We start from the raw sequence: 26,466 nt of genomic DNA, 5'->3' as shown, positions 1-26,466 counted from the left end.
AGAGAGAGCGCGCGCGAGAGAGAGAGCGCGCGCGAGAGAGAGAGCGCGCGCGAGAGAGAGAGCGCGCGCGCGAGAGAGAGAGCGCGCGCGCGAGAGAGAGAGCGCGCGCGAGAGAGAGAGCGCGCGCGCGCGCGAGAGAGAGCGTGCAAGAGAGAGCGTGCGAGAGAGAGCGTGCGAGAGAGAGCGTGCGCGAGAGAGCGTGCGCGCGAGGAGCGTGCGAGAGAGAGCGTGCGAGAGAGAGCGCGAGAGAGAGAGCGTGCGAGAGAGAGCGCGAGAGAGAGAGAGCGCGAGAGAGAGAGCGCGAGAGAGAGCGCGAGAGAGAGAGCGCGAGAGAGAGAGCGCGAGAGAGAGAGCGCGAGAGAGAGAGCGCGAGAGAGAGAGCGCGAGAGAGAGAGCGCGAGAGAGAGAGCGCGCGAGAGAGAGAGCGCGAGAGAGAGAGCGCGAGAGAGAGAGCGCGAGAGAGAGAGCGCGAGAGAGAGAGCGCGAGAGAGAGAGCGCGAGAGAGAGAGCGCGAGAGAGAGAGTGCGAGAGAGAGAGGAGTGCGAGAGAGAGTGCGAGAGAGAGAGCGCGAGAGAGAGAGCGCGAGAGAGAGAGCGCGAGAGAGAGAGCGCGAGAGAGAGAGCGCGAGAGAGAGAGCGCGCGAGAGAGAGACGCGGAGAGAGAGCGCGCGAGAGAGAGAGCGCGAGAGAGAGAGCGCGAGAGAGAGAGCGCGAGAGAGAGAGCGCGAGAGAGAGAGAGCGCGCGAGAGAGAGAGCGCGCGCGCGAGAGAGAGCGCGCGCGCGCGCGCGAGAGAGAGAGAAAGCGCGAGAGAGAGAGAGAGAGCGCGAGAGAGAGAGAGAGCGCGAGAGAGAGAGAGAGCGAGCGCGCGCGAGAGAGAGCGCGCGAGAGAGAGAGAGAGCGAGCGCGCGCGAGAGAGAGAGAGAGCGAGCGCGCGCGAGAGAGAGAGAGAGCGAGCGCGCGCGCGAGAGAGAGAGAGAGCGAGCGCGCGCGAGAGAGAGAGAGAGCGAGCGCGCGCGCGAGAGAGAGAGAGAGCGAGCGCGCGCGCGAGAGAGAGAGAGAGCGAGCGCGCGCGCGAGAGAGAGGGAGAGCGAGCGCGCGCGCGAGAGAGAGGGAGAGCGAGCGCGCGCGCGAGAGAGAGAGAGAGCGCGCGCGCGCGCGCGCGCGCGAGAGAGAGAGCGCGCGCGAGAGAGAGAGCGCGCGCGAGAGAGAGAGCGCGCGCGAGAGAGAGAGCGCGCGCGAGAGAGAGAGCGCGCGCGAGAGAGAGAGAGAGCGCGAGAGAGAGAGAGAGCGCGAGAGAGAGAGCGCGAGAGAGAGAGCGCGAGAGAGAGAGCGCGAGAGAGAGAGCGCGAGAGAGAGTGCGAGAGAGAGAGAGCGCGAGAGAGAGTGCGAGAGAGAGAGAGTGCGAGAGAGAGTGCGAGAGAGCGAGAGTGCGAGAGAGCGAGAGTGCGAGAGAGAGAGAGTGCGAGAGAGTGAGAGTGTGAGAGAGAAAGAGTGAGTGTGTGAGAGAGAGAGAGAGTGAGAGAGCGCGCGCGAGCGCGCGAGAGAGAGAGCGCGAGAGAGAGAGCGCGAGAGAGAGAGTGCGAGAGAGAGAGAGTGCGAGAGAGAGTGCGAGAGAGAGAGAGTGCGAGAGAGAGTGCGAGAGAGAGAGAGTGCGAGAGAGTGCGAGAGAGCGAGAGTGCGAGAGAGAGAGAGTGCGAGAGAGCGAGTGTGAGAGAGAAAGAGTGAGTGTGAGAGAGAAAGAGTGAGTGTGAGAGAGAAAGAGTGAGTGTGAGAGAGAAAGTGAGTGTGTGAGAGTGAGATAGAGAGCGAGATCAACCATTTCCCAGAATTTTGATTATAGAGTCATAGAGATGTACAGCATGGAAAGAGATCCTTCGGTTCAACTCTTCAATGCTGACCAGATATCCCAACCCAATCTAGTCCCACCTGCCAGAACCTGACCCATATCCCTCCAAACCCCTCCTATTCATATACCCATCCAAATGCCTTTTAAATGTTGCAATTGTACCAGTCTCCACCATTTCCTCTGGCAGCTCATTCCATACACGCACCACTCCCTATGAAAAAGTTGCCCCATAGGTCTCTTTGAACTCTAATTTAACCCCCAAGACCTTGCTGGGGCAATTTTTAAGATTGGGCTTCACAAGTAGTGTGAAGGAAAATACCATGCCTTGTTTTAAAAGGGAAGAGAAAAGTAAAGTACCAAAATTAAACACCTCTATTTCAGACAAAGGGGGAACAGTAAAAGTAAATCAATTCAACATTTCTCATCAGTGAAACGAGTACAGTATGAAAGTATTGGAAATCAGGTGACCAGGCCCCTACTCCTTTTTATTGTGCTTGGTATCTAGGTGCAGTGTTCGGTGAAGTACAAGCTGTAGTTTCTTGGAATTAATTATACAAACTTTTATCTAACATTCTGACATGAACGTCTGATGGTGTTTGCTCAGTTGCAATGACACACGATCAAAAATTTAAATTACGTTACTGGTAACCATGTAAGCTTAAAAGCGGGTCTTGCAGTCCCGCTACCCAAATTTGTTTGCTAGGGAACTGAATTCAGCACAAGCAACAGGCATAGGCGAACAGCTGACTGAACATCACTGCAAAAAATATTTCTAAGTTCTGTATTTATTTTGCTTTAGATCTGACTTTAGCTAAATAATAGCAAAAGAACATAATAAAACTTTAGCAGTAAAAATTAGAGATTACTATGTAATTTATATAGCGCCAAAATTTTACTGCAGTCAGAGCTTTTTCAGCTAACAGGTTCTCTCCAAAAGACAAACTAAATTGTTAGTGAGCCACCATATAATACACTATAAAAAAAACACATACTTACAAATATATTTGGCAGAGGACATTCCTTTCCAGTCAATTTAAATGCAAAAGTTGAAACTTGGTAAATGTCAGGTCTCTTGGTTGGATCTGGTTCAAGCATGTAGCCTTTTAGACACAAAAATCAAGAAGTTTTAAAATATGCAAGTTAAATGCAGAAATTAAATTCACAGTATATTAAACTAAATTACTGTTAGTTTTTTCCTCTGTGCAGGGAACTAAAAATATTATTTGCACGCCACGCACCCTTCTTTCTTCAGAAGGATCTGTTCGGCTCTGAATATTCCCACAATACAGTACCTGCTTCAAAAAAGTTTTCAATACAAATTATATTATTTCTATACCTTACTGTTAAATAGCAGCCACAATTAACATTGCATTCAGTTTTCACTTTGGATATAAAGGTGCTCCTGCTTAATGTTGATTTCCTTAAACATCATGAATAGATGCATTTAACATTGCGTTTTGCTTTAACATCATTTCTTTCAGATTTCCTGCTCTGTGGTTGAAATCCACATTAACTTTTCCCCAATGCTTTCCCTTTCTTCTCTCAGAAACACACTCAATTAAGTCCCTCTTACCTGGGTCCTACTCCCAACCTCCATTCTTATTTATAAAGTCTCTAGAGTCTGTTCTAACAACAGGGCACTTCTCCGACTCGGCCCTTCCCAATCAGGTTCTAGATACACCCACCCAGCCAGGCTCTTGGCCTGTAAAGTAAGCACCTTGCCCCATCCTGGCTCTAACAGGCCCCCCACCATGGTTCTTTCTCCTGCTTTTGCCCTCTGTTCTACTATTCTTCTTCACTTGCAGTTTCAACCTCCTGATACACACTGAAGTTCTAGCCTAGTGGCAGAGACAATGGAGACAATTACTGACCTGCCAATATGTCTACAATTAGATGGAACCTGGTCAACCTAAAGTTATTAGGCAAGTAATTATTTTTAAATCTATGATGTATGGCTCTGTATGCTATTTCTTTTTTATTTAGGTGTTTCATTGTATTTTGTCAAGTTATTTCAGCTAGGAAAACACAGTACTGCCCATATTTAGTATAGGATTTCAACCTGCACATTGTTTCTCAAGCAGAACATGTATGCAGGACCCAACTCTGGCTTTAACAGATTCCTATGGGTAAACCATGCTTCACTTAAAGTTAGTTCATTTTAACTCCATGATTTTTCAGGAACAAAACCATAAACTTTGAGTATGCCCTGCATATTGTTTTCTGCTTCATGCGCATTGAACATGGACATCTGTTTGCCTCAATAATTCAAGAGCTCAGCATGAAGGAATATGAAAGAGGGAAGCATTTTAGCACATTACACACTTTTCAAGCATGTGGTCAAGAATGTAATTGAAATCAGCAGCATTTCTCTGGATAGTAAGGTATGCCAAAGCTATTTTAGTTTTCATCAGCAAGACAAGAATGTTTCTAACCACAGAAGAGATCTCAATATTTTAGGGTACAAGTTTCAAGGTTAGACTAAGCCTTGCATCCATTGTTAAATAAAATGTATCAGTGAGGGAAAAAAAATACACTAAGAGGAAGTGTCAGCACATAACTGTCACTTCAGGAACCAATATATTTACAACCATTCCAAGTGAACTAAATTGAGCCCAAATCATTCTAAGAAAAATAAACTGTTGTACATACGCATTAAGCAGTGCAATTTCTGAGAATATTTTGAGTTGTCTGGCACAGTAAAGCTCCCATCACAGATTGCAACTTGACTCTCTCCAAAAGGTAGAGTGAAGAAACACAGTTTGTACAGCAAGCATCCAAGAGCCTAAAGAAAATTAATTAATCTCATTAAATATTATCAAAAATATTTAAATTTCTTTTAAATAAGTTAGCTACAAATTCAACTGTAAATCATATAGATATTTTATGAAACAAAAATCTATCAAGGCCCTGTATTAAATTAACTCAGTCCATTAAGGCATAGTAAATATTAGATTCTACCTTGCACACCTTGGGGAATGAGAGCTTGGAACAGTATTCTCATCTGCAAGAATGGGGATATGTTGAATTCTGTTAGAAATCGGACAGAATCTCTATAGTGTGGAAACAGGCCCTTTGGCCCAACAAGTCCACAATGACTCTCTGAAGAGTATCCCACCCAAACCCATTCCCCTATTCTATTACTCTACATTTACCCCTGACTAATGCACCAAACTATACACCCCTGAACATTATGGGCTATTTAGCATGACTAATTCATCTAATCTACACATCCTTGGATTGTGGTAGGAAACTGCCACATCTGGAGGAAAACTACGCAGACACAGAGAATGTGCAAACTCATCACAAACAGACACAGTCACCCAAGGCTGGAATCAAAACCAGGTCCCTGGTGCTGTAGGGCAGCAGTGCTAACCATTGAGCCATCATGCCATCCCCCTGCTATACATTCTGTTACATATCTCTAATGGTTAAAGCATTCTGAGGCAGAAAGAGGATTCGCCCATGATGCCATTAACCAACTATTAAACAATAGCAACAACAGGCCTGTAAACAAAGTACATTATATCACTGCTGACCATTGACAAGGATGAACAAAACAAACAGTGGCCAACCAAAATTGGGAAGACACCTATTATCTCAACTGCTTTCACATAAGAAATAAACCTATATAGTATTCGCTTTTTTTGGGTGGGAGCAGGGAGAAGAGGAGAAAGGACATTTTACATGTAAACCTAGTCACCTCACTCAATAGAAAAAAAAAGGTCAGCATAGCTCAGCCTCATTCTTGAGGAGTTACCATTGGAGCCCACCTACCGTGACAATGGCATAAAAACAGCTGAGAACCTGAACAGCTCAATGGAATAACAATTTTAACTGGTTTAATCTATTGACAAGGTTAAAAAAACTTGTTACGAAGCTAGCATCTACTTGAAACTTCAGTTACAACTAGTTTGTCTTAGGAGGATAAATAAGCTTTTTGTACATTCATGTCAGAATACTGTATCCATCATGCTAATTTTTAAAAGAAAACCTGTCATCAATTGCTGAAAATGTGAAGAATTCTTCAAGTTGAAGAAACAATCCAAGCTTTCGAGAAACATAAATCTCCAGTACCAAAATGAGGAAAGAACAAAATATCAGTTCTACTCCACATGGAACTTTGCTTCTGAGCTTATGTTATGAAAATTAACGGCCACACAGGAATTAGGCAAGTATGCTCCAAGGAATTGTTCTTGGTCTAGCCAACTTTAAAGCAAAGTCAAATAAAATTACCGGGTATAATTGTTACCATAAACAAAACAAAAAAGGTGCATAACAAAAGCAAATGCAACCATACAGCTCTCCCTAATATGGGAAATTAAAATCAATCAAAATTCAGGAGATATTGTTAGTGTAGTATTGTCTTAAAATGCTGCCTATCAAGTCTGAACATTGTTACTGGAAACCAAACTGCCACAATGGAAATAAACCAGACAGTATTGGAAATGACAAGGGCAAACTGGAAGAAAAATCCTCCTTACTAATATCTAGGGCTTGTGATGAAATTAGGAGAGTTGGCTCCCAGATAGGTCAGGTGACAATATACAAATGTCGACATACTGAAAAACATCTCATTCATCACCACCTTGGAGTGTACACTGTCCTACCTGCAGGTCAGACCCACCAGGAATGGAGGCACAGTGATAAAGATAGTCGAGGCTAAGTTGTGCTGGGAATCCTCAAAATCAACTCTGAACCCCATGAAATCATGTGGAATCAGGTCAAACCTTGGTCAGGAAGCTTCATAAGACCTATCACCACCCACCTCTGTGCATCAGTGGAGAAGGGCTTGAAACAAACATGATAGGAGTTTCTACAGGAATTGAAAAGGACAAGTGTAGTTAAAGTGAAGTTTGAGTCCTCTAGACATTGATAATGAGGGGTTAATAAGGAAAAGGTGAATGAAATGATCAAATATTTAATGTGAAGGAGGCCAAGAGAATCATCCAGGGGATACTTCAGGCTAGATATAGTTTTGAATGCTTTAGTTTCTATTTTGTGTTGATTCATTGATTGTCAAATCACTTAGCTCTATCACATGGTATTTATGCTGTTTGGCATGAAAGTCATCCAGTTTTGGATTTTCACCAGGTAACATCACTTTCAGATATGTCTGGCACTGCTCCTGGCATGCCCTAGTGCACTCTTCATTCAAATCAGTGTTGAACCCCTAGCTTGATGATAACGTTTGAGTGGGAAATATGCTAAACCACGAGGTTGCACAATGTGTTGGGAGTACATTTCTGCTGCTGATGGCCCATAATGCCACATGCATACACAGGCTTGAATTGAGAGATTTGTTCAAATTTGTTTCTTAGTGCCACACAATACAATGCAAGATGTAATTAATGTGAAGGTAGGACAATGTCTGCTTTGACTTCAGGAGTTGGGAGGTCATGTTGCCGCTGTGCAGGACATTGGTTAGGCCACTGTTGGAATATTGCATGCAATTCTGATCTCCTTCCTATCAGAAAGATGTTGTGGAACTTGAAAGGGTTCAGAAAAGATTTACAAGGATGTTGCCAGGGTTGGAGGATTTGAGTTATAGGGAGAGGCTGAATAGGCTGGGGCATCGGAGGCTGAAGGGTGACCTTATAGGGGTTTACAAAATTATGAGGGGCATGGATAGGATAAATAGACAAAGTCTTTTCCCTGGAGTTGGGGAGTCCAGAACTAGAGGGCACAGGTTTAGGGTGAGAGGGGAAAGATATAAAAGAGACCTAAGGGGCAGCTCTTTCACACAGAGGGTGGTATGTGTATGGAATGAGCTGCCAGAGGATGTGGTGGAGGCTGGTGCAATTGCAACATTTAAGAGGCATTTGGATGAGTATATGAATAGGAATGGTTTGGAGGGATATGGGCCGGGTGCTGGCAGGTGGGACTAGATTGGGTTGGGATATCTGGTCGGCATGGACGGGTTGGACCGAAGGGTCTGTTTCCATGCTGTACATCTCTATGACGTCATGCTTATCGGTACTATCATGAACAGATATATCTGCAGCATACCATGCTTGAATTTTCAGAAGGAATTTGACAAGGTCCCAAAACATATACTGTAAGTACAAGCTCATGTTGTAGAAGGTAACATATGGGGAGAAAGTGAGGACTGCAGATGCTGGAGATCAGAGCTCAAAATGTGTTGCTGGAAAAGCGCAGCAGGTCAGGCAGCATCCAAGGAACAGGAGAATCGATGTTTTGGGCATAAGCCCTTCTTCAGAAAGGTAACATATGAGCATGGATGGAAGATTGACTGACTAGCAGAAAACCAGGTATGATGACTGGCTTAGTTCTGTTATAATGGGGCAACCTTTGAACACAATACTTCTGACATGTGTTTCTTTTTCCTAGGCCAAGTATCCACCCCCATATTTGACAGGGTCTTCAAATACTTCCAACCCATTTTCCACACTTGTGTTCTCACCATCTCCACCAACTGATAAGGGTCTCCTTTTGCCCTCACTTACCAGACAACCAACCTGACATTCAATGGATCATCCTTCACCATTCCTGCAACATCCAGTGTGGTGGCACCACCAAACATCTTCCTTTCCCAGGTCAGGGGTACAAAAGCTAAAACCCTTCCCCCACCACCTGAACCTTTCCAAAGAAGTGCAGGAAATGTAAACACCTGGTCTTCTACCTCTTCTTCCTCATCATCCAATGTCCCAAACACCCTTACCAGGTTTCAATTCAGTATACTTTACTTGCTGCTCACAAAGTAGACTCCTCCACAGTGGGGGGACCACTTGCAGAATGGGTGGACAATTTATGGAACATCATCTCTCATTCTGCAGCAAAACTCAGGAGTAATTAACAGACTGTCAGTTTAAACTCCCTATCTTGCTCTCACATGGAGATTTATCCTTTGTCTTCTGCGTTGTTGCAGCAAAGTGCGAGGAGTGGACTCTCATCTTTTGCTTCGGCACTTAACAGCATTCTAGACTCAACGTGAGTTCAACAATTTCAAACCATGCACTCTTTTCATCCACCATCTTCTCACCCTTCAAATCTCATTTTTTCAAGCTTTTCATTGCAACAGTTATTCGGCCACACTCAACCATTCTCAGTAATGTTTTCTTTCTTTCCTACAATCACTACCATCTCCTTTACTTTTTGAACCATGTAACCATCTGTCAGTTAATTTCTCCTGCCCTTCACCTTATCACATGCCTTTCCTTTTGTTGTTCCTCCGACATCTGTTTCAAATGCTTAAAATGTATTACATATCTACTTTCAGCTCTGAAGAAAGATTCTTGACTTGAGACATTAACACTGATTCTCCCTTCACAAACGCTGCCAGACCTGCTTATCATTTCCAGCATTTTGCTTCATTTCGGATTTCCAGAATTCATGCTATTTTGCTTTTACGTAACTGCTCCACCACTGGTTACCGTACCACTTCAGAGCTGTTCCAAGCTCTGAAATTTCTTTGCTACACCTTCATGCTCGCTTTTCTCCTTAACTAGTTCTGCTATTCGATCTCTGAACAAAATTTTGGCTATTTGGTGTATTACTGCCTGCAGCATACTTTGTTTTAGAATGCTGTAAAGATTTTTACATTACAGATATAAACTTATGTTACCATAACAGGTGAAATTCTGGACTCTGTACTCTGTAAGATTGTCCGTACTTTTTACTTTTCTGAGATACATTGCAAACTGTAGAAAGATAATCTTTTTTTAAAGTTGACAGTCACCCAACCTGAGTTTAAAAAAATTCAAATTATAATAGGTTTTATTTAAGCAGACCCTTTACAGAGTATTGGACGGTTTATAAATTCAAGATCAACAGGAAGTAACTCATAATTCCCCAATATGTACTCTGGGTGACAGTGTCCTTCCTAAACTTGCAGTTTTACAAAAACTAAAGTATTGCATCAGGCATCACAGGAGATCAGCTAACTTTCATTAAAAACATTTCTCTTCCTAAAAACATATGATCATAAAATACTGTAGTATCTTTGACATCCATGATTATTACCATCGGATTCCAACAGTATGAACATTTAAATACTAAAAACCAGCTCTAGGTGAAAACAATGCCTCTGATATCTGAATTCATACAATTTTAGCTAGTCACAAGAAGGGTTAGAATTAGGCATTTGGTGAAAGTACAAGAGAAAGGAAATGGAAGAGGGGAATAAAGAGAAAATATTAGAGAATGAGAGACAGGAAGCAAGGAAGCAGCAGAAACAGAAAACAAACTAAGAGACATTGAACAGGAGGTAAATAGATTTTGTATTCTAGTCTGCAATACCAGAGGAGAAAAACCAATTTAGCATGAGATCATTTTGACATAACACCGACTTGGTGTTAACAATTGCACATGATTAACAAAATGAACGATGCTTTCAAGTTTGCTCTATACAAAGTACTGAACGACAAAACATTGTGCCACTGGAGGGCAGTGGTGATCTTTGTAAATAGCAGAACTCATTTGTACCAAAACGTGGAAAGATAAATATTCAGAAGTCTCCTATCTCTGGCAAAAACGGACAATTTTCGTACAATAACTAGAGCAAGCACTTAAGGATGGCAACCTAAGAACCTGCACAGATGTCACAAAAAAAAGCACATGCAATAATTATGCTACCTACTTCTATCAAACTTCTACAATGTATTAACCACATTCAAAGCTACCATAAACACTAAATGCGATTCCCTTCCCCTCTTCCCACCAGACCAAGTCTCTGTCGAGGCTTCTCCACACTCATTCTGAACCCACGTCTTATTTTCTTGAGGATCTCTGAATCACCTCAGGCCAGAGACAATTCCTATTCCTGGCACACTTTTCCCATTTAATAGTTTACCACCCCTTATGTCCTTCCTGCAAAACCAATTAGAAGATAAATGGTTCTCTTTCCTCAAGCAGGGTTCCATCTTCAACCATACAGAATTTTACTCACATCACACCTGTAAGGATCTGGCAAGTATATCTGTTCCCCTCTAATCCCACATATTTTAAAATACTTGTAAAGTCCTGAGAGATTTTAAAAGTTTTGCTCACCCATATATCAGATTTTGTTGTGATTGAGTTTCCTCCATAAAGATTAATCATTTCAGGGGCTCTATAAGACAACGTTGTATATCTAGAAAGCAAAAAAAAAGACTTTTACTTTTATGTAATCTGTTCTACCATAATTATCCCATAGTTAATTTAAACACCTGTTACATTTGTTCTGACTTTGCAATAATTACAGAACCAAAATATATAAAAACACACTTGCTAATTAAATATAATTAATGGGGTTCACACAAGAATTTTTTTTAAAAAAAGAGATAGTAGCACAATAGTGAAATATTGAAAAGGTTTGGAGTGATCTGGATGAGGGCAGAGAAAACAGATTTAGAAATACAATAAGTCTCCAGATACCAAAGCTGCTCTTAGTTAATTCTTGTATTTGTTCTTTAAAACTTACTTGATGCCTACGGAACAACTGATCAAACTTGAAGTGCACAACACCAAGCCAGTTGGCTTTTTAAAATTAAGAACCCGCCTTTTTTCACGACTCTCTGCATTACATTTGTAAAATGTTTGGTTCAATTTCACATCAATATTACTGTGTCTTCAGTGTCTCAAATTCTGTACAACCAAATGAGTCAACTTTACATAGGAAAATCTAAAAGTGATAACTAATTAGGTTTTCACAAAACCTTTGTGTCACTTATTTTCCCATGCCCATTCCCAACTAGAGACGGAACAAAGTGAAATTTTCAAATTTGACATGGTCTTTGTTTGATTTTGTATTTCCCTCACATTGATGACCTAATGATGTGCTTCTTGGCTCCTATCCAACTTCTGCCCCAGTGGAGACAAGAATCATGTCAAACCATTACATGTACAATTACTAAACATGTTTGGCATTATGGATTATAATGCAACACTTGTGGCATGCATTTTTATTAAATGCCATGATTTCAGGTATGACTATTTGGTACTGTATCGACTGATTGGGACTGTAAATTGCTTTGGGAAATTTCTAGTAGCTGAAATGTATACTATACATATTCTAGCCAAAACGTGTGGTCCTGAAACAGCACAGCCGGTCAGGCAGCATTTGAGGAGCAGTAGAGTTGACGTTTTGAGCATAAGCTCTTCATCAGGATATTCTAGGCATTTAGCAAACAGATATTTGCAGGATCAATGCTTTTCTCACAAAGCAAATTAATTTTTTTATCTTTGTGAAATGTTACACCTAATAATAAATTGTTTTCCCACTAAACATTACAATGAGAGTTACAATATTCTAATTCCTGAAATGATAAATAGTTCAAAATAACACAGGTTCTTCACTTTGAGTATGACAAGATACAAAACACTAGGCTAAAAATTCAGTTTTAACAATTAAACATATTATTATTCAAAAGAAAGAAAAAATAATGTAAAGGAAAGCAAGCTGCCTACAAAAAGTGCAGTTTAAAAGATTTCAAATACATTGCAAAACAAAGTCCCACCAGCTCCCCAATTCCATCATTTTGTAGTTAAAATCCAAAGAAACTTTCCTGCCACATCAAATCTGTAGGTAGTCTTAACTGCTTCAGTCCTGAGAGCTTCAGGGCCTTGCCCTTTGACTCACATAACTGAGACACTTACAAAAGCTAACTTATTCCCTCAACTGCTCTGCACAAATTCCGCTATCAAGGAGAGATTACTCTTACATCTGAATTCCATCCAGTCTATTTATAACTGAATTCAAAAGTTTAACTAACGTTTTAAAAAAAAACTTATTCATGTAAGCTTCTGCTAAATGGTTGCTTGATATATCTTTTCTCTTGTTATAAAACCCCACAACATGAACAAAAACCCATGAACTCTCCAGGAGGCCTCCAGTCATCTGCTCTGTTTAAAATCATGTTCTGAAAAGACTGACCTGGTTAATTATTAAGACCCTTCACAAACATACCAAATTCATAAACACTAATTTAACATTCAAAAATGTAAATCTCACATCTTTCAGCACAGTTGAAAAATCGAAGTAGATGCTACTCTCATAGTTTTCCATTCTTCATTAAAGCATAAGTCATGTTTTCCAGACTCAAACTGCATAAACTAGTGTCAAAAAAGGTCATATCTAAATGTCAACCTCATGCATTTTGGCATTAAAAAATTCTTCATATTTCTCATGTAAAAGTCGACCCCAAACTTACAGCCATCGAACCATATTGTGATTAATTGTTCATCAGTAATTATTATACAGGTCGTTCTGTTATAACACGCATTTTGTCAACGCAAATTCACTGCAATACAACTGACGAAGTGGGGACACTATTTCTACAACACAAACTATTAAAACATGTTTTGGCTGTAATGTGATTACAGCACCAACAGGAAGCACTGTTTCTAAAGCATGACTTTTCTATGACGTGGGGTTGCACAAGAACGGAACCATCACGTTATAGAAGAACTGACTGTAGTTCATTAATTTAAAGTCATGTTATGTATAGGTAACTTGTCTGCCTTCTGTTCCCTTCCAATCCTTTTGACTCTGATTAGGATTAGGACACAAGGTTTTGGATATTCTTATTCGCAACCTTTCATTAAGTGGTAAAAATTGTCCTTTCCGTTTCAAGAATAGAATTTGTCAGGAGGGAGGACAGTGAAATATTCATTTCAACTGCTCTAGCTGTCAATTTACTTTGCATAGGCAGTGGTATACTTTCGAGAAGCACCTGATCTGCTGTGCTTTTCCAGTGTCACACTTTGACTCTGACTCTCCACCAGAAGATCAGAAGACAGAGCAGAAATTAGGCCATTCAGCCCACTGAGTCTACTGTCATTCTATCATGGCTGATAAGTTTCTCAACCCCATTCTCCCGCTTTCTCCCCATAACCCTCAATATTCAAGAACCTATCTCAGTCTTAAATATACTCAACGATCTGGCCTTCACAGTCTTCTGTGGTAATTAATTCCATAGATTCATCACTATGTGGCTGAAGACATTTCTCTTTATCTCCATTCTAAAAGGTCTTCCCCTTTACTCTAAGGCAGTGTGCTCGGGTCCTAGTCTCTCCTGTCAATGGAAACAGTTTCCCAACGTCCACTCTGTCGAGGCCATTCAATATTCTGTATGTTTTAATTAGATATCCCCTCATCCTTCTCAACTCCACAGAGTATAGACCCAGAGTCCTCAAATGGCCCTTGTATGATAAGCTTTCCATTCCTGGGACCATTCTCGTGAACCTCCTCTGAACACACTCCAGGGCCAGTATATCCTTCCTGAGATATGGGGCCCAAAACTGCACACAATACTCCAAATGTGGTCTGACCAGAGCCTTATAGAGCCTCAGAAGTACATTCCTGCTTTTATATTCAAGTCCTCTCAAAATAAATGCCATCATGCATTTGCCTTCCTAACTACTGACTCAACTTCTAAGTTTACCTTGGGAGTCCTAGGCCAGGAGTTTCTCAAGTCTCTTTTCAGACTTTGAATTTTGTCCCCATTTTAAATATAGTCCATGCCTCCATTCTTCCTACTAAAGTGCATGACCTCAGACTTTCCCACTTTGTATTCCAAATGCCACTTCTTTGTCCACTCTCCAAACCAGTCCAAATGCTTCTGCAGCCTCCCCGCCTCCTCAATGCCACCTGTCCCTCTACTTATCTTTGGATCATCTGCAAACTTAGCCAGAATGCCCTCAGTTCCTTCAATTAGATTGTTAAACGTTTAAAGTGAGAAGTTGTGGTCCCAGCATTAAACCTTGCAGAACACCACCTGTCATTGGCTGCCATCCTGTGCAGGACCCTTCCAGCCCCACACTCTGCTTTTGGCCTAATAGCTGAGCTTCTATCCATGCTGGCACTTTGCCTTTGTCACCTTGGGCCCTTATCTTACTCAGTAGCCTCCTGAACGACACTTTGTCAAAGGCCTTCTTGATGTCCAGGTAGATAACATCCATTGGCCCTCCTTGGTCTAACCTGCTCAATATTTCCTCAAGACAATTCTAGCAGATTTGTCAGGCATGACCTCCCCTTGATGACTCCATGGTGACTATGCCCTATTTTACCATATACTTCCAATGATCAGAAATCTCATCCTACACAATGGATTCCAGGATCTTACTCATAACGGAGGTTAGGCTGATTGGTCTGTAATTTCCTGTCTTTTGCCTTATTCCCTTTTTAAACAGGGGTGTCGTGTTAGTGATTTTCCAGTCCTCTGAGACCTTTCCTGATTCGAGCGATTCCTGAAAGATCACCACTAACGCCTCTGTTATCTCTTCAGCTATCTCCCTTAGAACGCTAGGGTGTTGTTCATCTGGTCCAGGTGATTTATCCACCTTCAAGCCATTCAGTTTATTTAGCACCTTCGCCTTGGTGATGGCCAGCATGCTCAGCTCTGCCCCCTTGCTCTTTCTTGATTTTTTGGGATATTATTCATGTCTTCCAACATGAAGATTGATGCGAAATAATTATTCAGTTCCTCAGCCTACTGAGCATCTGCAGTGCTACTTTCTCCTAGCTTTCCTTCAGCCAACTTAGTTGCCTTGCTTCCTTTTTCCTCAAAATGACATGGAACAACACTGCTTCCTTTTTCTCAAATGTTGAAGGGCCTGTACAACATTTACATGTTGGAATTTAGATTATGACTAACATTTTTTCATCTCAATGTGCATCAGCATCTGACGTTCGTTTTTAGAAAGTGCATAATCTAAAGATTATGTACTTATTCTCTTCTTCCTTGCAATTCTATTTTTTTCATTTCCATTCTTTTCAACTCCCACTCCCTTTCTATTTCAAACTACTTCATGTTCCTCAACTTGCTTTAACTATAACTCAACATGAACTATTTGGCTATGCAGGTAATGCCACTTCTAATGTGTTTGCCAATTCCACCAACCTAGCTTTTCTAATCTCTTAAAACTTGCCATAAATAGCGGGCAGGAATGTTTTGGCAGTTCCTGGAGCCATTTTATATTTCTTAATACAAAACATGGTCTTTATCCTTTATTCACTTACACTAACTCTACACCCAGGCTTACATTGTTTTTATTTTAAAATTGTGGGTAAAGAGCCAAATTTTGTCACAGTTCCCTGGAAATCAAGCCCCGCGATCCACAGAATCGTCACAAATGTGAAAATTTGATTAAACTACTAAACTTCACTTAATCATCTAATTCAGGTTATAAGAATATGCACACCAGATTTTTATTAACAACAAAATTACTATTTATTGCAATTAAGTAGTTTTAACCAAAGACAAGAAAGCAACACTAACGACTAACTTGCAAAACTATAACTTAAAACAGTTCAATGTTGGAGAAACTGAAATTCCTCTGTCCTTTCAAGTTTATCACCCATTTCTAATATATTTGTCAGATGCCACGACAGTACTACAGGTCAGAAAAAAAATTGAAAATCCACTACTACTCTATAGCATAGAAAAATTTAAGATAGCATTTTTTGATAATGTTCTTTGAAAATTGCTTTCAATGGTTTCCCAAAATCAAGCAACAGTACTAATAATTCACCTCCAACAATAAAATTTAGCTTTGGCCTTTTATCTGCACTAGTTTCCATTGTCTGTTGAGCAGTCTTCAAATGTTCTTTGGCCAAGCTAAATACTTTACAGTGTTTCTCAGCAGTTGCATATACAGATCAGAAGAGTGTTATGGACCAGGCCAGACACCTGTAAACATTTCAAAAAAGTAGCCCAGACCCTAACTTTGCCAGTCATTTTAAGCAGGTATAATGTGGGTAGTCCAGGGAGGGATGCAGCTGGCCCAACCACTTAATTATAAACAAAACAGATTTATTTAGAAGTTAACAGAATGAAACCCAAACAAAAGAGGACATAATCTAGAATAACTTAACCTATCCAAAAACTCAACAGATTATCCCAATTTAATGGTGCTATTCCAACTACTTGCAACAATCCCCATAAACACTCTTGCTTACAGGAGAGAGAGAGAGAGAAAGAGGGAGGGAGGGAGGGAGGGAGGGAGGGAGGGAGGGAGGGAGGGAGGGAGAGAGAGAGAGAGAGAGAGAGAGAGAGAGAGAGAGAGAGAGAGAGAGAGAGAGAGAGAGAGAGAGAGAGAGAGAGAGAAAGAAAGAGAGAGAAAGAAAGAAAAAGAGAGCGAGAGAGAGATGGCAGGGAGATTCAACATGGAACACCTTTTTGCATGGAGCGGTTTCTTTGACCAGCAGCCTCAAAACTGACTAACTGCTTTCTCTGAACAGCCAGACTGCTATAACCAAACCAAACCAGAGACAAGCTGAGATGGGAGAACAAGCCACTCCCCTTTCATTGTACAAGCGTTTTTTTCCCAAAACTTGAAAGCCTTTTTCACGAGGCAGTATTGTTAGCAATGATCAAATTTGTCTCTAGGCAACTCTCTCATCCAACAATTTCAAAAACAAATCAAGGACAACATAACCTTGTTAAGGGAGCAATGTTGTCACAAGAACAACTGAGGTCCTCTAATCTCAAGCTTGTAAATCAGTTCAAAATAGCTGAATCCAGTGGACTCATTAGGGGCATTCCTAGTGGCAAACAGTAACAAGGAAATTCCTTTATCCCAAACATTAGGACAGTCCGAACAACAAACTCTAATCATGGTCTTTACAAAAATGACATTGTGAATGAAATGCAGAAGATACAAGCTGTTTCATTTCCAAACTATTCATTACTTCTTGGAATACTTCTAAATGATAAATTAATACAATTTCATGTAAAAGAACTGAAATATCTCATGGTGGGGGGGGGGGGGGGGGGCGTGCAGTGGTTGGGACTGTCAGACACCTCCTTCTGGAATGTGCCTTAGCAAAGAAAGTCTGGAGAAAGATGTAGTGTTTTTCTCAAGGTTCGGCCCAAACAGCTCCATAGTGCTCTACAGTCTGATCCCCAGGATGCACACCAAGACAAACATCAACTGTCCCTGGAGGACCATCAACTTCGAAAGACACTCTTTGGTCTCGACCTCGGCTGAGTGGTGCAGATGGGCATATCTCAAGGTCCAGGACTACGTTCTGAGGGACGCACTAAAGCTTGGGGAGTCTGTCTCCAAGGAGCAGTGGAGAAAGACCACTGTCTGAGGTTAAATGAGGATTCATTCAGTTATTGGACCTTCCTAGAGTCTCATATGCATGTAAATATTGTCTTGCATATATATGTGAGAGATAGTTTTGGTTATTCTTGACAGAGTCAAACTCCAATATTTGTTTGTTTCCTTGATCTGCTGCTGCATTGTGACTAAGATTATTTTTATAAATATATTCTTGAAATAACAAAATCAAAATTAAAAAAGGTGTCTGACCAAGTTTAACCAATTATTTATGTAAACCTGGCCAAAAAAGATGTTTTGTCAGTAAATCTGTTCGCAAATGCAGTCCTTTGTATTTAAACCTGTGTTTACCTAATACTAAGCAATCTGCCATGTGTTATGGATCAGACCAAACCCCCTCAAAATATAAGATGATAAGGTCGAGACCAACTTTTCCTTAACTTAAAGGTAAATGTAAGGCATTGTGTTCCAGATGCAATTCGACTGGTCAAGCTACCTGATTTGAAGCAAAACATACTTTATTCATAGACTATAGTTAAAATTCACCACAAAAAGAAATTGAAATAGCTTAGTTCTATTGGAAAACTTAAAATAATAGATTTTTAATACTAAACACTAACTGCTACACAAAAGTAACATTCCATAAACATATCCCTGATAAAAGACAAGTTCATAAAAATAGATTGTCTCTCAGCCAATTCTCCATTCCAGGAGGAAAACATCAAGAAAAAATTCTGTGGTGGTGCGGCAGAGAGAGATATACTGCAGCTTCCATCCATTTTCAAAACCCAGCAACAACAACTTCTGAAAACTAAAAGTCTGGTTCTGTGGGGGCCTAACCCCACCCATTTCGGCTGCTTCTATTGTTCCAACTTTTAAAAAAAGAATCGCAATGCCTTACAAACTGTCTACTCCAGTAGCAGAGTAGACTGCTCCATACCTCTGACTTATAAAAGGTTGGAATATAAAAGCAGCGATGTGCTACTGAGCCTTTATAAAGCTCTGGTTAGGCCCCATTTGGAGTACTGTGTCCAGTTTTGGGCCCCACACTTCAGGAGGGACATACAGGCACTGGAGCGTGTCCAGTAGAGATTCACACGGATGATACCTGGAATGGCAGGTCTAACATACGATGAAGGGCTGAGGATCCTGGGATTGGATTCATTGGAGTTTAGAAGGTTAAGGGGAGATCTAATAGAAACTTACAAGATAATACATGGCTTGGAAAGGGTGGACGCTAAGAAATTGTTTCCATTAGGCGAGGAGACTAGGACCCGTGGGCACAGCCTTAAAATTAAAGGGAGTAAATTCAGAACAGAAATGCGGAGACATTTTTCCACCCAGAGAGTGGAATTCATTGCCGCGGAGTGCAGTGGAAGCCGGGATGCTAAATGGCTTCAAGGCCGAGATTGATAAATTCTTGATGTCACAAGAAATTAAGGGCTATGGGGAGAATGCTGGTAAGTGGAGTTGAAATGCCCAGCCATGATTAAATGGCGGAGTGGACTCGATGGGCCGAATGGCCTTACTTCCACTAGTATGTCTTATGGTCTTATCCTGTCCAAAAATTAAAGGACAAAATGCACTTCATAAAGCCATGGTATCATCACAAATCAAACAAGCATTTGAGAGCCACTTGTAAAATTTTGTTTTGATTCTCAATTGGAACTGCCAGCAGATTGATTATTCAAGTTCCACACAAGCTGGTGATCTCCATTTTCTCACTAATAGGTTGTCTATTTAAAAAAACAGCAACTCCTCATTCAATTTCTGAGTAGGCTGTTGATACAGCTATCAACTTAGGATTCATTTGTTACATTTCTCTTAAAGAGAAGCGAAGCATCACGGCCTCATTCTCTTTTCCTTCCTCCTTTTTATTTATGTTTTCGAAAATAGTTTCAGATAACTGAATTGATACGTCAACTTTCTTATGCAAAGAGACTCAACATCTTCTGATCTAATCTTTGAGCCTATGGTTCAGATATAACAGTCAGAATTAATCAAAGAATTGTTACAACACAGGAGACACGGATCATGCCTGTACCGGTGTTTTAAATGAGCATCATTACCTAGTGCCAATTTCCGGCTTCTTCTCAACACCCTTCCACACTATTTCTATCTAAATAGACCATCCAACGTCTACTTGAATGTATCAATTGAACCTGCCTCCACCACACTTCCAGGCAGTGCATTCCATACCTAAATGACTTAGAGTGAAAACATTTCTCTCATCACCTATGCCCTCTTGTTCCTCAAATCTCTGCTCAGCCTTTTTCTCTCCAAGGAGAACAGTCCCAACTTTTGCCATTTATCCTCATAACCGAAGCGTCTCAGTCATGGAACAGTTCTCAAAAATCACTTCTCCACTCTCTCCTATGCACTCACATCCTTTCTATAATGTGAAATCCACAACTGTTCAGAATACGCCAGCTGAAGTCAAATTAATGTCTTACACAAATTCACCATGACTTCCTTACTCTTGTACTCTATGCCCCTACTAACATAGGGGGCCCTGCATTAAATGCTTTCTCCACTTATCCTGTCACCTTTAAAGGTATTTTCTTGGGATTTGTTCCACTATTTCAAATACAGGTAGAAGATCCTTTATCCGAACATCCAAAAACTGAAAAGCTCGGAAATCTGAAGGACTTTTTCTCATTAACAAGGCTGCTTGGCGAGCAAACAGTTAACCCATGTCGACACGCACTGTGTGTGTCACTCAGATGCGACATGGGGGGCGGGGGGTTGTGAATGTGGGAGGGCATAGCCAAGCATGTTCTTAGTTAGAAGTTTGCTTCTCCAGTAAGATTTTTAAAAATTTCACCATTAAACTCACATTCTGAAAACCGAAAAATTCCAAATTCCGAAAAACTGATGGTCCCGAGCATTTTGGAGAAAGGATCTTCTACCTGTACAATTTCTCCATTTACTAAGTTATTTTTTAATCCAACTCAATACACATGGGACCAGATTATAATCTTCAGATATAGGAGGTACTTCCAATTAAGATTTTTCTCTATCAGCAGCTGCTATGGAGGACAAGTTGCATAATCATCTTGCATCAGCATTTGTTGTATTTCAATTTCTCACAACATCTTTATTGGTTTGGTTCCTTGATTAAAATAATAAGCAAACACCTATTTGGAATAAAATATTCAGAAAATATTCACTTGGTCTGATTCTTATTAGCAATAACCAAGGAAGAATTTTGACTGTACAAACCATCTATTCCTTCCTGAAAGGTTCTAAGAACACATACCTGGAACAAAGACCAATTCTTCTCTTGTGTTTAGTACATCCATGTACTTGTTTCTGAAGATTGACAGATCCCTTTTAAATTCAAACAATTAATCCAAAAAAAGAATGTCCACTTTTCTATAATCCAAGATGACGGTAATGCTGGGCAATAAAGACCCTAGAGTGAAACTTGGCCTGACATACTATAAATATAACTTTTTGTTTTTTGTTTATCTTGGAAGGTCAGGGCTGAATATATTCTGAACAAAAGAATATGAGGTTTTCTTACAGAAAAAGAAAAAAAAACAAACTTTGCTACACTTCATGAGAACTATTTGAAATGGTCTTAATATTAAAAATAAAAATGCAACTCGTTTAACCTTGGCAAAACCCTTACTGACTGTAAAGCTCAGCGCAAGGTTGCCCATCTCTACAAGTTTTTGTTCATTTGACCCAGCTGTCATCGGTTTGTTTTTGGCAAAGGTTCACTCAATGCTATTTTCTGAATAGAATATCTCTTTCCAATACTTACACAATTCACTTACTTTTAAATTCCTTAAACTCTCATCAACCACTGCCTTCTGCGTCTGCAACTCCTCTCTTCCTGACTTTTAAGCCAATCAGGATGACTTTTCAGCCCAGACTACTTTGAAGATTGTAAATCTACAACTCTGCAACTACCAACTTGTTCTCTCTGACAGAGTACTGCCCATAGCCTCTTCTTTTAAATGGTTCTTTCTTTTTAGTAATACTGGACTGCTGTTACCAGGCAACAGCAGTTTTTTTTCCCTTCTATCTTTTTCTCTTAAATATATTTAACAGCTCACCTCAAGGGTTTAACTGTGACATAAAAATGTGCATACAGTCATAGAGATGTACAGCACAGAAACTGACCCTTCAGTCCAACTCATCCATGCTGACCAGATATCCTAAACTAATCTAGTCCTATTTGCCAGCACTTGACCCATATCCCTCTAAACCCTTCCTATTCATATACTCATTCAGATGCCTTTTAAATATAATTGTAGCAGCCTGTACCACTTCCTCAGGCAGCTCATTTCATACATACACCGTCTGTGTGAAAAAGTTACCCCTGAGGTTCCTTTTAAATCTTTCTCATCTTCACCCTAAACAGATGCCCTCTAGTTCTGGACTCCCACACCCCAGGGAAAAAACAATGCCTATTTACTCTAATCATGCCCCTCATGATTTTATAAACCCTCATAAGGTCACCACCTCATCTTCTGACAGTCCAAGGAAAACAGCCCCAGGCTACACAACCTGTCCCAGTAGCTCAAATCCTCCAACCCTGGCAATACCCTTGTAAATCTTTTTCTGAACCATTTCAAGTTTCACAACATCCTTCCAATAGGAAGGAGACCAGATCTGAACACAATATTCCAAAAGTTGCCCAACCAATATCCTCTATAGCCACAACATAAACCAATAAATTTCCAAAAACTGCACACTACTTAGATCTCATGAATAAAACCAAGAATATATCTTGCCCTTAACACACAATATAGAAATACAAATCAAAGGTGTGCACCACACCTGCACTTCAGAACTCAAGTTTTCAAATAATTCCAAAATGTGATTAATTGTCTTAACAATGGATGAAGATGGTTGCAAGAAATAGTTCAAAGTGTGGAATTACAGACAAAAATGATTGCACAAAAGAAACACACTTGCTGATCTAGTTATTGTTCAAACCCCATCTTGATGTCAATATAGTTTGTGATGCGAGATTAACAAACATTAATATGGCTGTTGTTCTGAGCAGTCTTAAGTGCTGTTCAGTCCCTGAATGTGTACAAATAAGCCTCTCCAAAGTGTGCAAAACAAAAAAGGAACAATTAGATATGGAAGACAATTTTTTTTAAAAATTGCTAAAAATGGAAACATGCAAGAACTCTCATGAGCAACACTGACCCAGAGTCATGGAATAAGCCCAAAACTGATCCCAAATAATGCCAAACAAAAGCGTATAATGTGAAATATCAACAACACGCAACAGTAACAAGGACAATTACTTGTGGAATGATGCTGAAGTTACTAGCACTGTCAATGAAGAAGAAGGAGGAAACGCCATATGTTGTTGCTATGCAACCAGGGTATTGGGGCAAATTGTTGAGTGATTTAGAACGATTCAAAAGATTTCTGTAAAGTGCTGCAATTAAATTATGTTGTATTTTTATACATCAGATAAAGTATGCACAGTTTGTAATGTTATTTAATAAATAAGAAAATTTAAATTAATTGTTTAGCAATGTTAATTTCACTTTACTTCATTTAGTTCTTTGGATCTAAGATCAAGTATGTGCTAATTCCTTGAAACATTATGCACCTAAAAGTTAACACCCGACTTTTGGTCTAAAAATAGGTCTCAAAAATTTGACATTTTCATGAGAATCTACAAAACACAAGCAAGATGTCTATCAACAAAGTCTGAACAGCTGTTTTTGAAACTGTTTTTGCATCTTAGGTAAAAGGAGTGTGCACAGTTGACTGTGAGTATGTAATTACATCAAGAGTGATTACAAGTAAATGAAGTCAATTTTGGCATCTAAGCAAAGCAGGAATAAGTACAGTAGAAATGGTGTTTAGGCAGAAAGGTTAAAAATATAAAACTACTGTTATCAGCAGTTTAAGTGTAAGAAAAACTACTGATTTGAAAAGCAATGTGCAATGGCTATATGGAAGACATTAAGGGAAAAGTCAATAGATTGATGATTGTGGAAACTACATAAAAGAACAAAGGGCAAAACATCTGGAGTGCAGTTGCTATGGCCAATGAACAGAAATGCAAAATACTGTGTCAGCTTTCAGAATATTGAAAAAGACACAAGTAAAGCTTGTAAAAAAAAATGAATAAAACAGATCTTACTTCTTGATTTCATCCTCCACAGCACTGACACCATGTACTTGTGGATTGAGAATTTTGTGAGTCGCACTTCCAAAATCACACAGTACATAATTTCCATTATCATTTAACAAAATATTTTCAACCTGATAAAGTTTGAAAAACAAGAAAATATTACCATTACAAGGACACGTTTATACTGTTACATTGTAATTTTATACTGACAATAGTCACAGTATAACAAAGGGATAATTTCCGATTAGATGAAGGAACAGAATGACAGCAGTTGGGAATTCAATGTAAGGTTAACCATTTTGAACCAAAAAAAGGATAGATTAGGATACTTTTCAAGACAGTAGGAAGTAAAGTATTCTGGGTATTCAAATAGACTTGGGGGTTCAGGCGCATATGTTACAAACAGGTGCAGCTAATAATCAAGGCAGCCAATGGAATTTGTATCTAGGAGAGTACAGGGGTACAGAGGCTATGCTACAGCTATTCAAAACCCTGGTTAAACCCTACTGGGAGTACTGAAAACAGATGTGGGCACCACATCTTAAGAAAGTTATATTCGCCTCAGCAGGAATACAATATAGATTGATAGGAAGACTTCAGGGATTAAGTTATGAAGACAGGTTATGCAAATTAGGCCTGTTTTCTCTTCAATTTAGTATGTTCAGAGGTGATCTTCAAGGTATAAACAGGAAAAGACAGAGTAAATAAAGTACTTCCAATGGTTGGAGATTCTAAAACTAGGGGCAAAGTCTAAATATTAAGGCGAAACTATTCAGGAGAGATGTTAGGAACCACTTCTACACAAAGGTTTGGAACTCTTTCCCACAAGAGTTCATGTTAGATTTATTGTTAATTTTAAATCAGAGATAGATAATATTTTTGTAAAGCAAAGATAGTAAGGGATTAGGGGCCAAGTGCAGCTCAATTCTCAAAGTGAATCTAGAGATTTAACGGTCAGGTGATATTGATTTCTCGAATGAAAATATCTTCAACTGTAATTCAGTGCAGGTCAACAGAATATTGGAGGAGCCAATATCCACGATATTGCAATTAATTAGAATTTTGAACTATTACAACCTGTGCAACTCGTTAGCATGGAAAAAATGTTCAACATTTTACTTCACTGATTCTTACCTTAAGATCTCTGTGAATGATTGGGGTTTTGCACTGATGTAGCCTTGCAACTGCCTCACAGGTATCACAGAAAATCTGCAGAACTTCTGTTTCAGCAAAACCTGTCTGCAGCCTCTGATTCATTTGGTTAACCACTTGTCCCGCTGTCAAATAAATACATGAAGCAATTTCTGCTTGTACAAAAGTTTCAATCTCAGGAAGTCAATGATTCATGATGTTAACACACTAATTAGCATGTAAAATTCCCACACAAGTCTGTAAAATCTCCCCCAATCCACAAACACTTGATTCTACCACGTGAAGGATAAAATGGAAAGTACATAATTTCCAGTGTTGGCACACCTTATTTTATTGAGCAAAAGCCTCCAATAAAAAAGGTAGATTTTTGTTTAAGAACACAGCAACAGCTGTACTTTGGACAGAAAACATTATTTCCTCCTTTTTTTAAAAGAAAGGAAAGGGTTAGGATAGTACAATAAAAAGTCTTCATAACATTTCCCCTTGTGCTTTGCTAATCTCTCTGTCCATACAATCAAAGGGGGCAAAAGCAGACGCTGTACAGCTAGTGAAATCCAAACAATAGTGTGATTAAGTTAATTTGATTGGGGGACAGAGGGAGTCAGCCATGTTTTGCATGCATTACATTGTTTCTGAACATTCATAGCCACTTCAGAACCAGGATCCTGAGTCTGCACAAGTTCTCTGACACAATTCAGAAGTGATGCACAAGTATGTTGCCAGGGTTGGCGAATTTGAGCTACTGGGAGAGGCCATTTTCCCTGGAGCGTCAGAGGCTGAGGGGTGATCTTATAGAGGTTTATAAAATCATGAGGGGCATGGATAGGTAAATAAACAAGGACTTTTCCCTGGCGTGGGGCAGTCCAGAACTAGACGGCATAGGTTTAGGGTGAGAGGGGAAAGATTTAAGGGGCAACTTTTTCCACACAGCCACTGGTGCATGTATGGAATGAGCTGGCAGAGGAAGTGGAGGAGGCTGGTACAATTCCAGCATTTAAAAGGCATCTGAATGGGTATATGAATAAGAAGGGTTGAGGGGAATATGGGCCAAGTGCTGGTAAATGGGACAAGATTAAGTTCGGATAACTGTCGGCATGGAGGAGTTGGACTGAAGAGTCTGTTTCTATGCTGTTCATCTCCATGATTCTAAGTCCACCCAAAGTAAAGTCCTGACAACTTTTCACCTTTGAACATTTGTTTGCAAAAGAAAAAAAAGTATACAAATATTATTTGCTTGAACTATTAATAGTAGTCAAAAATTTAATAATCCGTGATATTCTCAGGCTAGTAGAAGCAATCGCTTACTCCAGTCACTGGGTTTCTCAGGGGATATTCAGCTCAAAGGGCAACT

The 26,466-nt window shown here is 40.3% G+C and overlaps 1 protein-coding gene across 5 annotated transcripts in view; it reads right to left on the bottom strand.

Annotated features, from left to right (window-relative positions):
• Positions 1-26,466, bottom strand: part of bmp2k (BMP2 inducible kinase) — a 106,510-nt gene that overhangs the window by 45,600 nt on the left and 34,444 nt on the right. For 3 of the 5 annotated variants that reach the window (XM_043696300.2, XM_043696310.2, XM_087985789.1), the window contains 5 exons: positions 25,098-25,240; positions 23,973-24,094; positions 10,853-10,934; positions 4,496-4,628; positions 2,843-2,946 (listed from right to left, as the gene is read on the bottom strand). In XM_043696300.2, coding sequence (XP_043552235.2) covers positions 2,843-2,946; positions 4,496-4,628; positions 10,853-10,934; positions 23,973-24,094; positions 25,098-25,240 — 584 coding nt within the window. Of the gene's footprint in view, positions 1-2,842; positions 2,947-4,495; positions 4,629-10,852; positions 10,935-23,972; positions 24,095-25,097; positions 25,241-26,466 lie in introns of those variants that run through there. The other 2 variants (XM_087985790.1, XM_087985788.1) reach the window with 2 other exon arrangements.

This window comes from Chiloscyllium plagiosum, unplaced genomic scaffold, assembly GCF_037043375.1.
Source record: "Chiloscyllium plagiosum isolate Xiang-an unplaced genomic scaffold, Cpla_swu_hap1 HiC_scaffold_1, whole genome shotgun sequence".
In the NCBI taxonomy this organism is placed as follows: Eukaryota; Metazoa; Chordata; class Chondrichthyes; order Orectolobiformes; family Hemiscylliidae; genus Chiloscyllium; species Chiloscyllium plagiosum.
Note: the sequence above shows the minus strand (reverse complement) of the source record. Positions and strands in the feature narration are given on the sequence as shown.